The sequence below is a fragment of the Egretta garzetta genome, unplaced genomic scaffold (assembly GCF_000687185.1).
Source record: "Egretta garzetta isolate BGI_Z169 unplaced genomic scaffold, ASM68718v1 scaffold53, whole genome shotgun sequence".
NCBI classification, from domain to species: domain Eukaryota; kingdom Metazoa; phylum Chordata; class Aves; order Pelecaniformes; family Ardeidae; genus Egretta; species Egretta garzetta.
The window spans coordinates 2159977-2179422 of NW_009259312.1; the positions used below are offsets into that span (position 1 = coordinate 2159977).

General features: G+C 40.6%; 1 protein-coding gene across 1 annotated transcript in view; it reads right to left on the reverse strand.

The window, feature by feature from the left end:
• The window catches only part of IL1RAPL2 (interleukin 1 receptor accessory protein like 2), a 382362-nt gene that overhangs the window by 187629 nt on the left and 175287 nt on the right, over nt 1-19446 (reverse strand). Inside the window, exon 2 of the mRNA XM_009636393.1 lies at nt 8228-8501. Within this exon, the coding sequence (XP_009634688.1) occupies nt 8228-8501 (274 nt within the window). The remainder of the gene's footprint in view (nt 1-8227; nt 8502-19446) is intronic.

The window sequence follows — 19446 nt, forward strand, 5'->3', positions numbered from 1 at the left end:
TTCCTGCTTTGTATTTTGCTTAATCATTGCTGTTATAATGGTAATTCTAATACCAACTCCTATGCATGACAAGGAGAAATCCTAATCCAATGTTACCTCTCCTTTAATGTCTGACTGGTTTTTAAGATCCTACTAGTAAAAGAAAGCAACATCATAGAAGTATGATCTCAGAAAGTGCTAAAACAGTACCATGTTACAAACCCAATGTTCTTGCATTACCTCCGCTTCCTTTGATCCTCCAACAGAGACCTGCACTGTGAATCCAGACAGAGGTTCAAGGCCCCATCGCTCTTTAAGAATTTTTAGTCTTTCTGTACTTTTCTCCTAAGATTCAATCGCTACACAAGACTCACTAGAAACAAGACGACAATTTGAGCTTCACTAAAACATATGAGATGTCCCAGAGGCCCATGTTTTACAATGAAGAAAGGCTATACCGTCACTATTCAAAAGAAACAACTTCTGAGCAAAGACACTGAAAAGTAATTTTAAAAAGCTCACGTTAATGACAGCTTGAAAAACAGATATCCAGGGATATCTCCTCAAGTTAACCATCAGGAGTTACCTATAGTTCTCACCACAGCGACTTAAAAGCAAGACCTGTACTACTCACTGTGATTTAGCCCTGTTTAGGGAATTTTTAGGCTTTCTGAATACTGGGACAGAGAAGAAAAGATGTTCAGATCTGGCAGTTGGGTAGTTTCTCACAGTTGGGTCTCTCTAACTTAGCTTAGATCTAAGTTTAACTTAAAGTTGGACTTCAGCTAACATCCTTATTAAGAGGGAAATGTGAAACAAAAATGTCAGGATGTGCCTAGTAGAGTCAGCGATACCCCGTAACAGCAAAGCCATGATTTGAAAATTCAGGGATAATCTTGAGTATCGTGTTTCTTAGGTCTCTCTAAGAAAAGTAAGTGCCAGCCAGCCTGATTTGCACATGGTTAAAGGTCAGGAGGAGCTATTTTTTTTCTGGTTGCCTTTATGCACACATGCACTGGTGCTGCTGACCTCTGCATCATGACAGAAGCAACGGAAAAACAAACAAATCATCAGTCAGTCATTCCAGCAGGGACTTCTCAGGCACAGAGGGAAAATCTCCCAGCATTTAAGTTGAATCACACAGGTCATCAGCGTTCCTTGGTTTTGTTGGGTTTTGGTTTGCGTTTTTTTTTAAGTCTTCAAAAATGTCAGTTATTAGAAATGAATACATGAAAATATAATATAGAAGAAATGCAGAAGTCAAAAGAACACCAAGTTATCTCAGCATATCACACCTAAGTTCATGAACTATCTGGTCTCTATCAGCTTCAGCACATCCTGTTCCAGCAGAAGAAATCCTGTAATTGGCTGGGTTTGCTCTCAGGGAAAATTTCTTCCTTGCCCTTAAGAATTACAAGGCAGCAAGTTGCCCTGAAGTTTGCTACTGCAAATGACTAAGCCCTTTTCATTTATTTCCTAATAATTTTCTATTAGAACTCTGGATATTACTGCTAAATTGTACTGTCTTACTGAAAAGCCTCATTATGGGTGACATAAATCTGAGGCACAGGGACAACTGCTCCCAGGAAAGTATTGAGAAATCTCCTTCCAATAATTTTGTATTTGCAATACCCCATTTCTGAGAGCACTGAACACTTTCTCCTTTATTTCTTCCAACCCACACAGTGGGTGAATCAGTGTATCTACTCCTTCTGCTTTTTTTTATTAGACATCTAGCATGCAAACCAAGAGCTGCATTTAGGATACCCATCAGACGTGTCTGCATTGCTCAATCTCACTGATTTTGTTGCCTCTGGGAACAAACCCCATGGAGCACATCCTTCTTCATGCATCTAAGTCCTATTTGTGGATGCAATGAGAAAAGGCAAGCCGCCCTCAGTTTGTGTACAGGCAACTGAGCATGTAAAGCAGTGGATCAGTTATCTCATAGGGTATACAAGGAATGCTATCATGAAGAATAATGAAGTGAAGGTCCTTATGCCAATTTGCAATGAGAGCTTTTTGAGTCCTGCAGCTGAGTCCTCCTGGCTGTGTCCTCCCTTAAGAGTTTGCCAAAAAAGAAGAAATTACCCTCCAGGACCACTTACCAAATACCAGTTTAACTCCCTGTGGTTCTGTCACCTTGTACTTTGGCCATGATGGATTTCCTTGGGAAACCCTCCATTTGTCCCTCCACTCACAGGACACCAGTGACAACGAGCTGAAGTGTTACTGATGCACTGCAGCACATGGAGCTTTCGCTATGACAATCCGTTGGGACTAGAAGGGAATGTCAGTCATTTGAAAGGTATTGAAAGCTGGGATCTTAGGAAAACTGAAGGATACACAATATTCTCATTGTCGTGCAGGCCATTGCAACAGGGAAGTTACTGGGTGCTCTCCAACCACAGAGCAACATGGGCATTTCTGCTTGAAGCCCTGACTGTTCCTGCAGCTTCTCATCAACAGTAAACACTGGCTTTCAGAAATACAGAGGATGGATATTTTCTCTTTTAAAGCTTTAGAGAAGGAGGGTGAGAGAGTGGAAATATACATTTCACCAGGGAAAAGAAACAAATCTTTGTTTTTCTGCAAGTGTGTCAAAAGAACAGATAGAACTGATTTCTCTCAATAAAGACAATGTCATCAAAATGATTTGCAGGAGCACCATCAGTTTTTACACAATTTTAGATAGAAAAGTAGAGGCATTCTGATTCTACTTTCCCCTGCATTTTGATAATGCCAAAACATTATATCTCAGTAAGTTAAATTTTATTTTATCATGAATCATACTGACTTCATATCGTAGCTGCTCTAACACTGTATTCAAGTATTGAATACCATATATCACAGGGATTTTGTTTATACAGAATCAGTCACTTTTAATGTGGGAAATGTCACAGACTTTTAATGCGTGACATTTAATGTTAGTGTCATACAGAGCCTGGGAAGACTGTGCCATGCTGAATCCATGCTCTTGCTCTAAGTGTGAAATTTAGCTGGCTTCTACAGACACGCCTGGAATGGTACAGCCAGGAAAGCTGATCACGTATCGGTGCGCAAGTCTGAGAGGTAACTATGAGATGTGTAATCCATCAGCTACTTAGATGTGCTCCTCTTGGACGTCTGATGATTAAAGACACTGGCCTGCTGGAAAGTATTGTCTTTGGGTCTTTTCAGTGTAAGTCTATGAGGAAAAAAAGCACTTGCCAGTGAAGCATATGGAAGGAGGTATTCTATGACTAAACTTGAATTACAAGACTGCGTTCAAAGTGATTTGAGATACAAAATCACTGTTGTCATGAACAGTTGAGCACTGAACAAAGCCAAAGCCCCTGAACATGAAACATTCTGTAATGAGAAGATATTGCCACCAACAAAAGAATGACTCTATTAAAGCGCATATTGTAAGAACCATGAGAGATGGCTGCAGAGAGAGTGACCTGACCCCTACACTTTTTCACATCATGATTTAGTCCAACTTTCCTGTTTGCTCTCTGTTTGGACCTGAAAAAAAATCCTCTTTCCTTTCGCTTGGAAGCCAGACTTTCAGCACTCAGGAAAGTGGTGCAACTTTTCCTGGCATGGTGGGTGCATACCACAGCCCAGGGTGTAGGCATTTGAAACAAGTTCCTCAGCCCTCCTAACACCCACTGAAGCGAGAGCACAAAGGTTACGTTGCAAATGAAGTTTTACTGACAGCCCCTTCAGGCTGTCTAAATTTGATTTTGATTTGCTGATCATGTGCTCCACAGACATTCAGAAGCCTGAAGGCTTAAAATCTATTATCAGTCTTTTTTATTACTGCTCAGAAAGTAATATCTCAGTATTTCACCAAAGGCTCGGCAAAGGCTTGATTCTTCTGTGCGTGTCCACAGCAATGCTGCTCTCCATTAAGGACTGTGCAGATAGGGACAAAGTAAGGGAAAAAGGATACGCAGATTTCCTAACTCGATTTGTTGGCAGTTCTCTGGCATCAAATGCTGGTATTAAAGATCTGCAGGCTTATTGCCTCATAGGCATTCAGGGCCCTTGCTCCCTTGTTATTCTGCATCCTGTACAAAAATCGAGGCTTAGCTCCGTCAGCCAGTCTGGTGACCACAAACCTCCACCTCCCGCTTTCCCTGCACCCCCTCAAGAGCCAGACTTTCTGCCCTCCCAATTCATGTGATGGGAATTGAGTCATTTTATTTCACCAACAGCTAATTAACAGCAAGTATGCATTAATGTTTTACTGATCTTGCTCATAAAGCATTTATTCAGTACTTGAGTTTACTTCAGAGCTGGGCCCAGTTAGGAGAAAGGGCTCCAGGAGAAGTGCCTTGCTGAGGGCAAATGTGTGGCTTAAACTTTGCTGAGATTTCTTCCTTACCACATCTTCTCTTCTCTCATCAGCCTAAGAAGATCTGAGTAAGCCCCGTTCTTGTTCACACTTTAAAAAGCAGAGGCTTTTAACACAGAAAAACAAAAGTATTTGTTTAGAAAGCAAAAGCAGAACATAATCCGGCAAATTCCTGTCTGACATACTCAGAGCTTTAGGGCCACCCTATGTATTTACATCTATTTTAGTTTCCATGTCTGGTTTTGGTGCTCTCATCTCTGAATTCTTCAGTGAAGATGCTTCAATCCAGAGCGTTGATGCGAAAATCCCAGAACACCAAAGCTCTGTAACAGAAATGCTGACAGCTTTATCTGAAAGTAGCATTGGGGGTCCTGGAAGATTAATGGCATATCCAGAGCCTGTAGCGCAAAGAGCCCTCCAGAATGCAGCATTTCCATATAGAGCACTAAAGTCACGATACAAACGTCCCAGCATTTATCTGGGAACTGTAATGAAACACAGAGCTATCCATTAGTCAGGACCCCTTTTGGATGTCACTAGATCTTGCTGTAGTACTATCCCCAACCTGGCACAGAAAAGGCACCTGAGAACAAAGCAGATCCATGGAATTCACACGGGTTAGCTAGCACAGCTCAATTTGGCACTCTTTTAAAAGTCCCTGCAGAATGAGGACCCCTTAATATGTTACAGCCATGCTTAACCTTGGAGAAAAATACCACGCTTCAGTCTGTACCTGAGTGTCAGCTCAATGTCAAAATGTCTTGTGAGAAGAGAGAACTAAGTTTTAATGCAACAGTAATTTCCTCCTATCATATACACACGCGCACCTGCCTATAGAACAAGGTCTAATTGGTTGATAAAGGAGAGGCAATATTTAAATTATGGTGTCAGACCTCTTCAGCCTGGAGAAGCAATCTCTTTCATTAAGGTTGCTCTAATATTCCTTAATTTTCTTCACTATTATGGGTTCAGTTACAGAACAGACATCATGATTATTGAAATGACAATTCTGTATAAGAAAGAATTCACCAACATATTTAGTTTTTACCCAGCTCCAAATCACTGTCATATCAGCCTATCCTTCACCTGCTCATACTTTTCAAGCAGCTTCTGAAAAATTCCTTCCAATTGCTTCAAGGATAACTCACGCCTGGATCCTACAAGCACCCGTGAGCAACCAGAAAATGCAGCTTCTTGAAAAACAGGATTTTTTTTAGAATTGTGAAGAACCTTTTCAACAAATAGGAAATTCAGTGAAATGGGCAACTGTCATTTTCCCCATACAGTTATTTGCCACGTTGTTCTGACTGGGAAAAAAGTAATAAGCTGGGGGAGAGCACACTAGCATAGCTCTCACTATTGCCTGCGACATCTTGTACATACGACTTGCTAAAACCCCTGGGTGTTCAATTCCCTTCTATCAAAGATTTTCCCGGCTTGAGAGCATATCCTTCCTTGCAAGCCATAAAATTCTGGGCCAGGGAGCTCTTGTCCCCACTTAACGTCAGCACCACATCCAAGCGCCTCACCCCCTTGCGCCCTTTTGCATAGACAAATATGAATTTCAGACAGAAGGGTTCTAAGGCAAGAGACTTGAAGTGATTGAATGCCGCACAGCCTGGTGACTGGGACATGCAAATGAGGGGTTTCACCCTTCGGGCGGCACGTGGAATTGCACCAGGGCTTCCCATGTCCTTGGTGAGTAGCTAGAAAGACATCAATTTAGATTTGAATTGCTTCTGATTTTCTCTTAGAGAACCTAAACAAAAACTTCTTTGTTGAGGAAAAACTTCAAAAGTTTTACATTTATCTTGAATCAAAAGCATTTTCCTCCCCATTTTTTTCTATCAGCTACCAAACCAAAAGAGTCAACTCTGCATGGAACCCTAATCCCAGTGTTGCACACTGATGGACAGTCACCTCTTCATTTCCACTGCACTGAGTTCTCTCTACCAGTCTTTATTCAGTAGTCTACAAAAGAAGGCATTTGTAACAGAAATCGTTAACGTTTCTAGAAAATAAAATCATATTCTAGAATTACTGCTCTCATTTGTGCCCTCTTAATTCTCACAAAGCAGGTGATCCTGGTTAATGACTAAAACGCAAACATCTGCTTATCCCTCTCCAAAAAAGTGGATTAATAAAGCTGAAATTACACAGTTAATGGTGTGGATAGTCTACCACAAAAGTGTGATCATATTTCAGAACATTACATCTAGCTCGATTTTAATGACATTAAAATAAATTACTGTTGCTATTTCCTCAGCTATTTTAAGCCACCTATGATTTCATAAACAATAACAGCAACAATACATTACCAAATTTTTGGAAGAAAAATTAATTCAGTAAAGGAAGAAATATAGTCTTCTACATGTAACCACTATATATAATATTCTACACTCTGACATAAGTCTGAAAAAGGCAAAAATAGCTGTAATTATATAAGAAAGTTCTAGCCAAAGCAGGAAAACTGCATAACTGACAAGGAAGATCTTATTGCTGTGTAATGCTTTCCAAGGAGCATGCCACATAGTTTTTATCTGAAAATGAGGAGAATGCATGAATTATTTAAGAATTTGCCCATTTTTACCAAAACTACTTTGTCATGTAAATGAGCAAAGAGTTTTGAGATGTCCCAGAAAAAAAGTATCTCCCAGAATTTGATCCAAGATCAATTCTTCATTGTTCACATAGGATTCAAATTAAAATTTCCAGAATATTAAACTGGTAACTTGATTATCACAACAGTGGCTTCTTATGAAAAAAGTACAGCTCCCTTGAACCATGTAAATCACCATCTTCCCATAATATTTCAAAATCATGGAGTTCGCATTACCCCAAACCTTTGACAGAGCAGCTGATAGAAGAGTAATTAACTCCAAAGCCTGCAACACAGTGAGTCTGGCAAACACATCCGATATTTAAACTGGATGTTGGTCCCCAGTCCAAACCACAATGCACCACAGCACAATCTTAGATTTTAGTAGCATTCTTCAGGATCAAAAAGGACCGAGGCAGCTGAGACAAGGCAGCAAGTCTTAGCAGGGCTGGAGAGAGAGGAAATTCTGGGCTCTGAACAGTGCTGTTATTTTCCTGCAAATATTTGCTATTGAATTCATCAAACTTGTGAATAATTTCAGTATGGAACCGCAGACAAGGATGAAGCAAGCTTCATTCTCTGACACTAAATAGCTTAAAACCAAATCATATAAAGTATCCGTAAAGTCCTTTTAATTCAAAACTGGATCATTCAAGGGGTATTTATTCATCTGTTCTTAAAGAGTCCTCCTTTTTTATCTTCTCATTTTAGGCATAGAGCTGACATCAACATCCACATGATGGAAATCACGAGCTCCAGCACATGCTTAATTTAAGGCTCATCCAACAGTTCCAAAATACTTCTGAGACATGCATTTCAGCACGTTACCAAATGAGGTCTGCTTAAACTTATGGCAAATCATAATTGTATATCAAAATAAACATTTCTTCAAAACCAAACAGAACTGTAACTCCCCACGGCCTAACCCCATCAGAATAATTCAAACTCTAACTCCTGAATAACTCGGAGTATTTGAAAAAGAGCATTACTTAACCAAAATACTTCACAATTTAAGTATCCAGTTCTGAAAGTTTATGGCAAATTGAGGATTTGCAAATGATGGACTTAAAAAAAAAAGTAATTAAGGGAAAGCACATGTTTAATTATAGCTATTGGAAGAGGTAACTATAATTACTAGGGAAACTAATTTTGAGACAAAGCATTATGTGACATATATAATTATGAGAATAAAAATAATGAGTATATATTAACTGGAAGAATATCTTAATTCCTGAGAGCTAAATTTAAACATTTTTTTAACCATGACAATCTGTACATTCTTAGTTATACTTTAACACAATACCCACCTTAGAACACACGTGTAGAAACCACTGTCTTGCAACTCAACCGAGTGAAACCATATTGAATCTTCATCCTTGCTCATCCTAACTTCAGAAAATATAATGGGTTCTTCTAAATCTCCTTTGTTTTTGTACCACATAAGCCTAAGACCTGTGCTTTGGGCCATGCTATAATTAGTTCTGATATAGCTGTAGAAAAGGGCACATTTCACTCGGACTGGTTCACCTGCCAAAGCCATGTATGTCTTGAGATCCACTGACCAGTCAATGCAACCATCAACTGAAAGCAAAACAATAATAAAGAAATATTAGATACAAATATATTTTTTTCAAGATAGTGAAAGGCAGCTTGTGAAATGCAATGAAATTAATTAAAAGAACCGTTGTTTCATAACAGTGTGAAAAGCCTGAAGCAGCTACTGGCAATTAAAGGGTTTTATACACCTTTTTTAGTTACATGTAAATGCGAATGTGCAGGCAATAAATAGAGCACATTGGGCCTGCTCAATTCCATTTCTTTAGAATATCATTACTTTCCTCCCCCAAAAAATAATTCTTTAACAAATAACCAAGTGTTTTCACCTGAACTACTTGCCCCAGTAAACCAGTTTTGAATTGTTTAATTCCTTGTTGGAGAAAAATGTACGTTGGCATCTGATCCCAATCTTACCCCTTAAAACTTTTGCATCCACCTCTGCTAATTTCATTATGTAAAAAAAAAATAACAGATGTGACATTTATCATTTGCTCTTCAAGGCAGTTCCACACAGCTTTTTTTCCCCTACAGCCTACTCAAACTGTAGAGATATGTATTATATACAACAGGGTACACTTACAACGTGCTACCTATGCAATCAAGCTTAATAGAGGAATTGTACAAATATGAAAAGGGATCTTTTGATATGTGTTTAGCAAAAACTTTTGAAACAGTCTTCTTGATACATCACTTTAAAAATGAGCATATGTCAGCCAGTTTAATAAAAGATTACCTCTCCTTACAATTTTTTTCTCCCATTATTTTAAATCATCTTAGTTACAATATAATCCTACAACATGCATAGATATCAACATGTACCTCCCCCTCACATATCAAAGACCTTTTAATTCAATCTTTTTTATTGCTGGGAAAACTGTAAGCCTGGAAGTCAACCAAGAATACAAGCAAAGGAAAAGACTGCAAAGGCAGATCATCAATAGGCAAATACAGTACCTAAAATTAACAGACATGATGAAACATGTAGCTTTTTGAATGTATTGATGCTATCCAGCTACACCTGTGGCACATCTCTACCCTTGATGTAGCTGCCTCAAATTCAACCAAGTAAGGTTCAAGTTGCCTCTTCTGCATTTACAGTATCAGTTCTCAAACTCTAAGTGTTAGATATTCTCATACAGTCTTCATTTCATATACATTCTCAACAGCATTCACTCATTATGTGTTTTGTTTTTTTTTTAATTTACGTTCTAAACAAATGTAGTGAGCCAAAATTTCTATATGTGGTGGAATACCAGATCTAGTCCTTTTTTTTAGTGACTTTTATGGCCTTTAAATTACGTCTACCATTTTTTCAGGCTTCTCTTGAAACCTTCAAAACTAACCGTGATAAATGGAAGGTTTTAATTTCCCCATTGCAGTAAATCAGCTTTAATTGTACTGCAACCACGTGAACCATGCAACTGCACCATATTTTAAACCTGTTGACACCGACCACTTTCATACATTTCTAACACACAAACTTCCATGTAACATCTCGTTGTAAAACAAGTTTAACTTGTAAAACAAACTATCGTAGGCTCAAGAAGGAAGGGAAACCCATTACTCAAAACTATACTTTTATTGTATCTACTGTCAGGAGGTATTGACAGGCGAAGGGAGATCGTACAACACCTTCACCCCAAGCGGTGTGGGTCAGGCTCCTGCTCCTGCCGCCCACCCCACAGACAGATGCAAACGCAGCAGCTGGTTGTGCCGACTGACTTCTTACTTCAACAAAAATGCCCCCAAACCAAAACATTCACCTGAAGTTAGGTACACAGGGTTTTGGCTAACTTAGATTTTCATTTCCATACTCATTTTGTTGAAAACATCCTGCTGATTTCAATTAAAATTCATTGCTTCTTGCTTTTAACAGCTACTGTTAATGACATAAAATGAAAGGCCGGTAGCAATTTACTGACTTTCCTTTTCTTCACTGCAGCATCACTTTGTCCTCTGTGTCCTCCCTCTCACAGCTTAGTGCCACACAGAACAGGACAAATCTGGACAATCGTTACTTGAAAATCATGCACTGAAGTATTTGTGCCCAGTGTATCCCCCCAGGTTTACCGCATCCTTCACCATGAACAAAGCCGCACGCTGTAACTCAAACATTCTCTTGCCAGGACCCCACGAAACACTGCGTTCACCTCTCCCTGCGATGGTGTTATACAGACACAGGCAACCAGCAGCAGGGCTGGAAGAAGAACCCAAATCTCCCAGTCCTACAAACCCATCCGATCCACTTTTACATTAAAGCCTGGTTCTGACATGATAAATTATTTTACATAGCTGGCTGTGAGGGCTTTCACATTGAGTGAGTATCAATGTACTCCAGGCAGAGCTTCCTCACAAAAGCTCTATGTTTTTTTTAAGCCCTGCTCTTCAGGCTGGTGTGAGTTTACAATTAAAGAGCAGCACAGAGCTTACAGCCACCTTCTCTCAGCAAGGACGTGAAAGGCAACACTGAGCTCTCCAGAGGGCTCATCCCTGTTCTGAGGGACGTATGGGTACTCTCGAAGGCATCCTTCCTCCTGGGCTTTAGCAAAGTCACAGAAGTCTAAGTAGGGGTGTAAGCTGAAATGAGTAGGGGCGCTCAGAACTGGAATTTAGATCCAAACTAATTCAGACAATCTAATTAATTCTGTCAGTCTTCTGTCAATCTCATCCCGTCATGTCATCTAGTGCTTTCAAACCTGTGCTGGTTCAGCAAAGTTAAACCACAATAAAGAATAACCGACATTCAGACACACATGGAAAGCTTGTGGGTCAAGCAGAAAGGTGTCGGTTTTTATGTATTTCAGAGAGCAGAGTCACAATTAGGATGGGTTACGGAGTTAGGTACTGACCCAATATGGAAATCCAGCTTTGGAAGCTGAAAACGCCTCTGCTTCCAATAAAATTTCTCCCACATGCACACCAAACAGCTTGTCAAAGCACAGCTCAAATGAACACTAAGCATCCTTCAGCGCCATTCAATCTGCCTCATCTTCCACTCTCATTTGAAAATTTCTTCTCCTTTCTAGTGTGCCCTTCTCTACTATTTTATTTTCAAAATTACAACTGCTGGAGTATATAAAGCACAGTGGAATAGACGAAAGACATCTGAATGGTAATTTACAGCCAGGTCATTAGGGTGGTTAAAGCCATGTCCAGCTGCGCCCAGCGGAGAGTGAGACTGCGGGGCTGGTGCAGCGCTGGCCATCGCTCCCCTGGAGACACTGGGCACGGTGACCTGACCCCAGCCCAGCCCCTGCATCTCAAAAGAAGGAAAGAAAGAAAAGGAGATTCACACTAGAGACCTTTTTTCCATTAACAGTATCCGAATGGAAGAAATTGAGCTGCCAGCGGTGAGGCTGACCCCGACACAGCGAGCGCAGCGGAGGGGAAAGGTGCAGGCAGCTGCCTGCATCGCCCCTGCCTGCACCGGCCGGTCCCCCGCAGCAGCTCGCTCCCCGCGGCGTGCCAGGAGGTGGTAATTACGGAGGGGAGAGCATACAGAGAACGGAGTAACCATTCATTACAGGGTTGATGACATCTGCGGAGGGGAGAAGTCTCACAGAGCGCCTTGACTAAATCTTAATTATTGAAGAAAGACTAATCAAAGAGGAGACGACTTTTTCCCCTTGCTCTTTTTTTCTTGTTAAATACACAGTCAAGAATGTTTCCTCTGATGAAGCTGTAAAGGCTAAAATCTAGGTCAGGCTCCCTGCACTCACGTGGAAGCCGGAATTTTTCCTCTTGCTGCGCTGTCAGTCGCTGGAGCGTGAGCACTGTTAGACTCCTTTGGAGAATTCTCCAAGCTGTCATTACAAATGACTGGAGCTGCTCAGGTGGAGTTTAGCACTCCATTATCCAGAGCAAAGTTTGCTGTCATTTGTGTTGGGCTGGCTCTCGATACATAATATAATCAGGGTGCTGAGAAGAGTAAGATAATAGCATTAGAGAGCGACACTTACTATATAATAAATGTACATACGTCTTTTCTCTGCTACCCAATAATCAGCTGATCCTTAATAAGTGCCTGACTGAAAGCCCATTCAAATTAAATCCTATCTATTGCGCGTGTATTTTAGACACTTTCAATACAGCCAATTATTTGAAATATTTTCTAAAGTTTGGAGCATTGAGAGGATATGAAAAACATTGACCCTTTTTTAGCCCCGCTTCCTAAGGAAGAGGTTTGCCCACCTATCTGTCCGTCCCCCCACCCTGCTAGCACAACTTCTGACCCAACTGACTCAATTCAATCCTGTTCCGTAGAATATGAAAGCGTTCAGGTACACAAGAGCCCTACAAGGGTGCGGGAGAGAGTCTCCACGTGTCCCCCACGGGCAGGGAAACACCGCAGCGGTTAATCACGGTGGTTAATCACCCCAGTTACCTACCCAGGCTAATGCAACCTGAGGAGAGAGTGAACTGAAAATGAAGGTTTCAAAATTATTAAGCAAATTATAGATTAAGTTGGCTGACAATAAGTTACTGTACTTCTAGGTTAGCAATCACCCGAAGTGTGTACTGCAACTCCTTCCCCAACATTCCTGGTAATTTCCCATTATTTTTATTTTAAATAAATCTAGTTGTCTAGGGAGTCTAGATGCATTTTAAAATGAACCATAATAATTTATGAGCAATTATAGAAAAGCATGTACATAGTCTCTGAGTAATTTGTCTTTCTGCTCGCTGTCATATAAATAATTTTTTGCATTGCGAATCTGCCTGTAATAATTTTTGTAGGGATCTGTCACCTACAGCAATTTATACCATGGCATTGTTAAACATGTTTGCCTACCTTGTTACCTGAAAATCTCATTTTAAATTGAAATAATCTACAAATAAATAATTAAAAAATAATATACTAGCCTAATGTATTAAATTTATTGCTCCACAAAGCAAGCAAAGCCTGTGACTGTAAATACAGTCAGAAAAAAAAAAAACCAACAAAACAACCAAGCATTCCTCTGATACCAGAGTTATATTTTTATTTATATATTAGCCATTGAACAGCAGAGCCCAGAAACCGATATCCATCATGCTCGGGGTTTGCAGACACATAGCAATGATGATGCACTCCATTAGAGAGTCCAAAAAGGGATGCAAATTTTTTAGACTCTTAAAGCAGAGAAATCAGTTACAGACCATGAATTTTAGGCAAATTGGTATTTTCAGATCTTGATCCCGGAGAAAAGGGAACACACCCTACATTTGAGCAAACACAGTAATGCCTTTAATAGCTTTGGCTGGATGTGATCTTCACAAAGGGTCAGGGTGTTAGATCAGGCTCACCACACGTAATTGGTTTCCCCTCTCTGGCTTTCTGGCTGTGCTCGGCTCGTTCTGCTACAGCGCCTGCAGACCCCTGCCCGCATCTCGTCACAGCCCAGCGCTGCCAAATGAGACCTCGCTGTCAGCTGAGCCTGGCGCATGGTCCCCTGCCACCCTGCTCCTCACACCGTGAGCAGAGTCAGGGAGCTGAGCTGCCTGAAAATGGACAGCAACCACCATCCGCCACTCCTACGTGGTGCTTAGGGACAGGGTTTAGTAGTGGGGTGGCAGTGTTATATTAACGGTTGGACTTGATGATCTTAAAGGTCTTTTCCAACCTAAACGATTCTATGATTCTGTGATTCTTTAAATACTCCAATATTCAGAGACACATTTGCTGGTCAGAGAACACATTTCAAACAGAAGAGTCTATTGACCACTTTGCACGCTCTCCAAAATCACTGCGGTCACCTCCAAAGCAAGGTAAGAACTTTGCTTGCAGAGCTCCCTCAGCTTAGCTGACCTACCAAACCAGATGGTCGAAGGACCCCTCATAACACTTAATAAAAATCCACTCTACTGAAAGACATCTGAGCTGATCTCTCTGACATGGAGAGCAAGTTTCCCAGTTTTACGGGGTAGAAGGAGAAGCCCAGGCTGGCGGTATGTCGGAAGGGAGCGGAGGGTGGCCTTCTCCCACGGGAGGGGAGCCGATCACACGCAGCAGGCGGGGAGGAAAAGAGAAGGAAGTTCAAGTAAAGCGTCTGCGACATCTCCTTTCTGTGAGTTACAGTTTCACCCTTCTTTGAGACAAGTGAACACTAGCTTTTGCCGCTGACTATGCTTATATTCTAAATGGCATTTTAGAAAAAAATCAAATAGTTGCCCCCTGAGGGATATAGCAAATTAAAAAAAAAATGTATCTGTTGGAGATGAAGACCACCTAGAAAACCACCTTCGATCTTGAGAAAAAACACAAGTTTATCTTGATTCAAGCTGGGTGAATTTTGCAATGTTTCTCCTACTACCCCGTTAACAACTTTAACTAAATAATTTATTACTATCACAGTAATATCTAGATTCAGCAATCATCAACCAAGACTGTAGAAACACAACATCTAAGAAGATCACTCACAGACTTTGTACTTTCTCTACTCTGATCTCCATTTTCTGAATGTTTTTTAGCAAGATTTAGACCATTCAAACTTACTGGTGAAAAAGTTTGGGACTTTCAAGACATGTAAAAGTGCAAATATTCCAAAATTCCTAAATCAAATAATGCTGAGTGCAAAAAAACTTGATTAGATTTAGCACATGCAAGTATTTCTCCAAATCTGGCTCATAAATAAGGAAAAATGCATTTACTTATCCTTATACATTGGCTGAATTTTCTCCAAATTTTGATCAAAGCTTCAAATTTCTAGAAGATGGGCTAAAAGGTTTTTAAGGCTTGTCTACGCTTCTTTTTTTTTTTTTTTGACCAGCTTTTCTTATGAGCCACAGCTAAACAACCCAACCCAAATGTCAAATATTCCAGCCGAACACTCGTAATTTCCTTTGATGTCAAACAAACTGTAAATATGTACTGCCAGAGGTCCAAATAACAAGGGATTGCTCTGTCCTGACTTACATATGCATGTGGAGCCAGGAGCATTTTAGTCTTATATTGAAAATGCAAAAGAAAGAACATATTAGTAGATCGCCAATCTGTACAATTCTCTAAGGAGAGAAAAAAACAGCTTGGACCCTGAAAAAATTCTCAGTTTCCAGGAGCGATGGCATATTAATGAGGTCGAGACTTAGAAATTATACTTGAAGAACAAAAATGCTAAAGTAGCATCAGTAGAAGTTACTGGGTAGAGGCATTTTGTCCTGTAGCACCTGTCAGAGGCAGCTTTTCAGGTGGCGCCTTATCACAGGAATTTTCGGGAATGCTTGCTGATGGAGAGAAGAGCAAATCACAGGCGGCAGGTTTGATTTTGCTGGAGACGGGAAGCTCTGAAACACATTCTGTGATGGAAAGGAAATCTCTGGTCTCATCATATTCTTTGCTACCTCTTCCAAGTCAGATGTTCCTGGAGACAGATGGACCTGAACTGAAGTGCCCTTCCAAAACTGTGCTCTTTTTTACAGAGAAAGAGAAGAGGAGGGCACTAAAGCAACTGTTTAAAATGCAGCATATTTACCCTAAAAATGAGCGTTCGGTGACTTTGACCTCCTAATCCCTTCAATATCTGGCAGGTTTTTAAAGAGCCTGTGTTGAAGTAAACAGTACAGAAATTAGAACTTATGAAGTGGTTTGGTTTTAAATATTCAGTGTAATGCCTTCATTCTCTGTGGCTGACGCCACATTAGAAAGCAATGTAAAAGGCACCTTGAAAATCAACAGCAGTAGAGCCAGGACATGAACCATAAAGAACTCATACTTCATGGCTTTACGCTTTCATATATTTTGTGAAGTCCCAGACATGGGTTCAAGGACTATGCCCCAGACTGTCCTGCCCTCTCAGCCCCTCCTGCACCCCCTGGCTACTTCCTGCTGCAGTTCCCCTCCCTCACGGGGGCAGGCAGATTCGGAAGAGTTGTAGGAAAGTTCATTTACAAAGCTCTTGGTCTGCCCAGCGTCCGTCTTTGCTGCCACAGAAGCAAAGCCAAGTGGGTGACCTGCAGTGAACAAGTTAGCAGAACAATTCAACTTCTTGTCTTGCTTGTGGATCTATAAATGATTCCCCATTTCTTCCAAGTCAGCCATGAAATTACGTCATTAAATTCGCACATCTCCCTTCCTTCTTTATCCCACTAGCAAGGGAACATTATTTTAAGCAAGAAGTATGTTGCTCTAGATTGGAGCGGCCAGATCAGTTACGTGACATTACATCTGCTTCTTGGACTGAAGAAGTAACAAAACTTCCCTGTTAAATACTAAAATTTAAATTCCATAAACAAACAACTCAGGCACCCAACAACTCAGCGCACACACAGGTATGAACTCAATAAAGACTGTAAATTAGCAGTTCACCCAGCTCTGAAACCTCTCTGAACACCAATATTTTCTTTTTCCACATAATGCCCACAAAGTCTAGTAAATAAACATACTTCCACTTTCTAAGCTCCAGAAAGGGGAAAAAAAAGTCATGTTTTCTAACATCTTCCACAATGAATAATGCCATTTTTATTAGCTCTTTGGATTCCTGAGGAAGTCAATGAGTGATGGAAAAGCACAGGTAGAGATTTCCCAGCATCTCTGATAGTTCTCTGGTGCACAGAACTACATTTTGACAAATTAGAAAAATAAAACAAGAAGAATCAGTATCTAAGCAAAGGGAGAATAATAACTGATTTAAGTAATAAGTAAAACAGACTGAAAATATTCCATTGCATTTAGAAGTAAAAATTTTCTCCTAAGAAGATTTTGGGTAAGGAGCAGCACACTGGAAATGCACTTTGTACCTGAAAGTATATGCAATTAATATTTTAAGTGGTTTTGACTATACACAAGCTCTTTAAGGAGACTCTCTGCGACAGTTTTAATATTCTCCAGCCAACCACATTAACCCACAGAGACTTTCACACACTTCTGTTTTCAAGTCTTTAGCACCGCGTAAACTTTGGGAACAAAGCTGAATTCATTTCAATAATTGATGAGCTTCTTTTCATTAGTCCCTCTGAATAAAGTTACTGAAGGTAAAGTAAATGGAAACTAGATCCCAGATCAGGTAGTTGCAGTCTCAAGTAATCACACAATTAGGAAACTCTATATCCACTGTTTGGTATTCCCGGGAGGGAACTGTAGGAAAGAGCTGTGAATAATAAGAATTTAAAATTAAAGAGAATGAAACTCTATTAACTTGCTGGTCCCTGTGGGGCAGAGGGACTGGTGTACATGCACAAGATTATTTTATTTTTCATCTGTTTTTCAAGTATGTGGACAGCTTGAGTCAGATTATCTGCTTTGAGGACATAGTCCTTTTGAGATTGGATTAGGCTAGGAAGACAGACTCCCTGTTGAATACACTAGGCTAAATTCATTTCTTCTACTGTCTGCAGAGGGGAATCCTTGCATGACACAGGTCTGCTGTAAGGGCTCTTGCTACATCTCACTTCTGGCAGAGGAAGACTGCTCGACAGAAGAAGAGCACAAGGAGACTATCAGAAAAGCCTAGGGATAGTATCACACCCCACCACATGAGGAAAGCAGGACTCAGTTATCCCTGTGGATGAGCCACATGGAGTTTGTGCAAGGTTTAAGCAATTATTCACTGGGACACCTCAGCAGGGACATTTCTGGCAGTCCAAATTCCCCATTTACCACGGGCAACTCATGCCTGACCAATGCACCTGCCCTGCCCGCACAGCCAACCATGCCATCGTGCAAGGCCTTTGAGCAGGAGCCCAGACTCCGGGCCTCCAGAGGCCTCTTCCAGCCTACTGGACCCCAATGATTTGGTCCTACCACCGACAGAGCCCTTGCTGGTCACGATTCGCAGACACACAACGGGAGCCTTTCGCACGAACGCCCATATCGGGATGTGCATGCTCTCTACCCTATTTATTTTCTAGCTTAAAAAGATGCAGTCAGTCCATCAGAAGATTGCCAAATGCTTTACAAAATTAGTTCCCCATCATAAACACACTAGGTAGAATGAATCTTTTGGGCCTTGGACATGTGCAAACTACTTGATGAACACATTGCAACGTTAAAAAAAAAAGGAGCGAGAGAATGCACAACTTTAAATCAGGACATCCTTGTGAATAGAAAGGAACAAGTCAAGTTCATCTGAATTTACTTGCAAAAAATAACCAGCTTTGCTCATTTGCTTTGTCTCTACACATTTACCTTTGGATATCTAGACATGCTTACCATTTTACAATTGCTATGCCATTCCTCCTGTTATCTGGCACAGATAATTTCAGCTGCAGTGAGCCAATTACCATTTCCATTTGCATGACAGGTGGACCTCTGTTTGAAAAGGTTGTGACCCATGCTCTAACCTAGGTTGTAATTCCTCCACTCATTTTAATTCATTAGCTGCACGTATGCAGCAGAATTTAAATAGGAAACTCTCCTGACTGCAGAACACACCAAATTTCATTTCAGTAAAATGAACACTCACAAATCAAAACAATATTTTGCTTTTATAGGACAACCATGAATAGAATTTTTAAAGGGTTATTTGACTAAAATGTGTCTGTAACTGATGAATTATGAAGCGCTTTCAAAATGAGATATTTTTAAACAGTAAACGTTCTTAAGACTTCTGTTTCTATTTAAAATAAACAAACACAGAGTCATCCCTATTGCAAGCTATTATAATCACGTGTAAGAAGGAAAAATGAAGGATGAATGAAAAATGGACCATTACAAGAGCTACCTATGTTACAGACGTGTCTCTAGGTAATGCCGCGCTGTACTCTGTAACGCAGCGCTGCACATTTGTATAGGTACGCCTTTACCATTCACATATATCTTTTCTAAAACCTGCCCACCTCAACATCCTGCAGCACTGCATCCACCGGCAGCTCCAAATCCCCTCAGTAACGTATCTCCAGTGAAAACAAGGGCCACGGTTATGGGACCACATGCACTTTCATTTCTCAAACACAGACTGTGAAAAGGGGGCTGTGATGGCAGCCCCCCTCATCTGCCAGATCCCCCCCAAATCCCAATTCACTTCCAGATCAGTCACCAGCAGCAGCCCTGAGC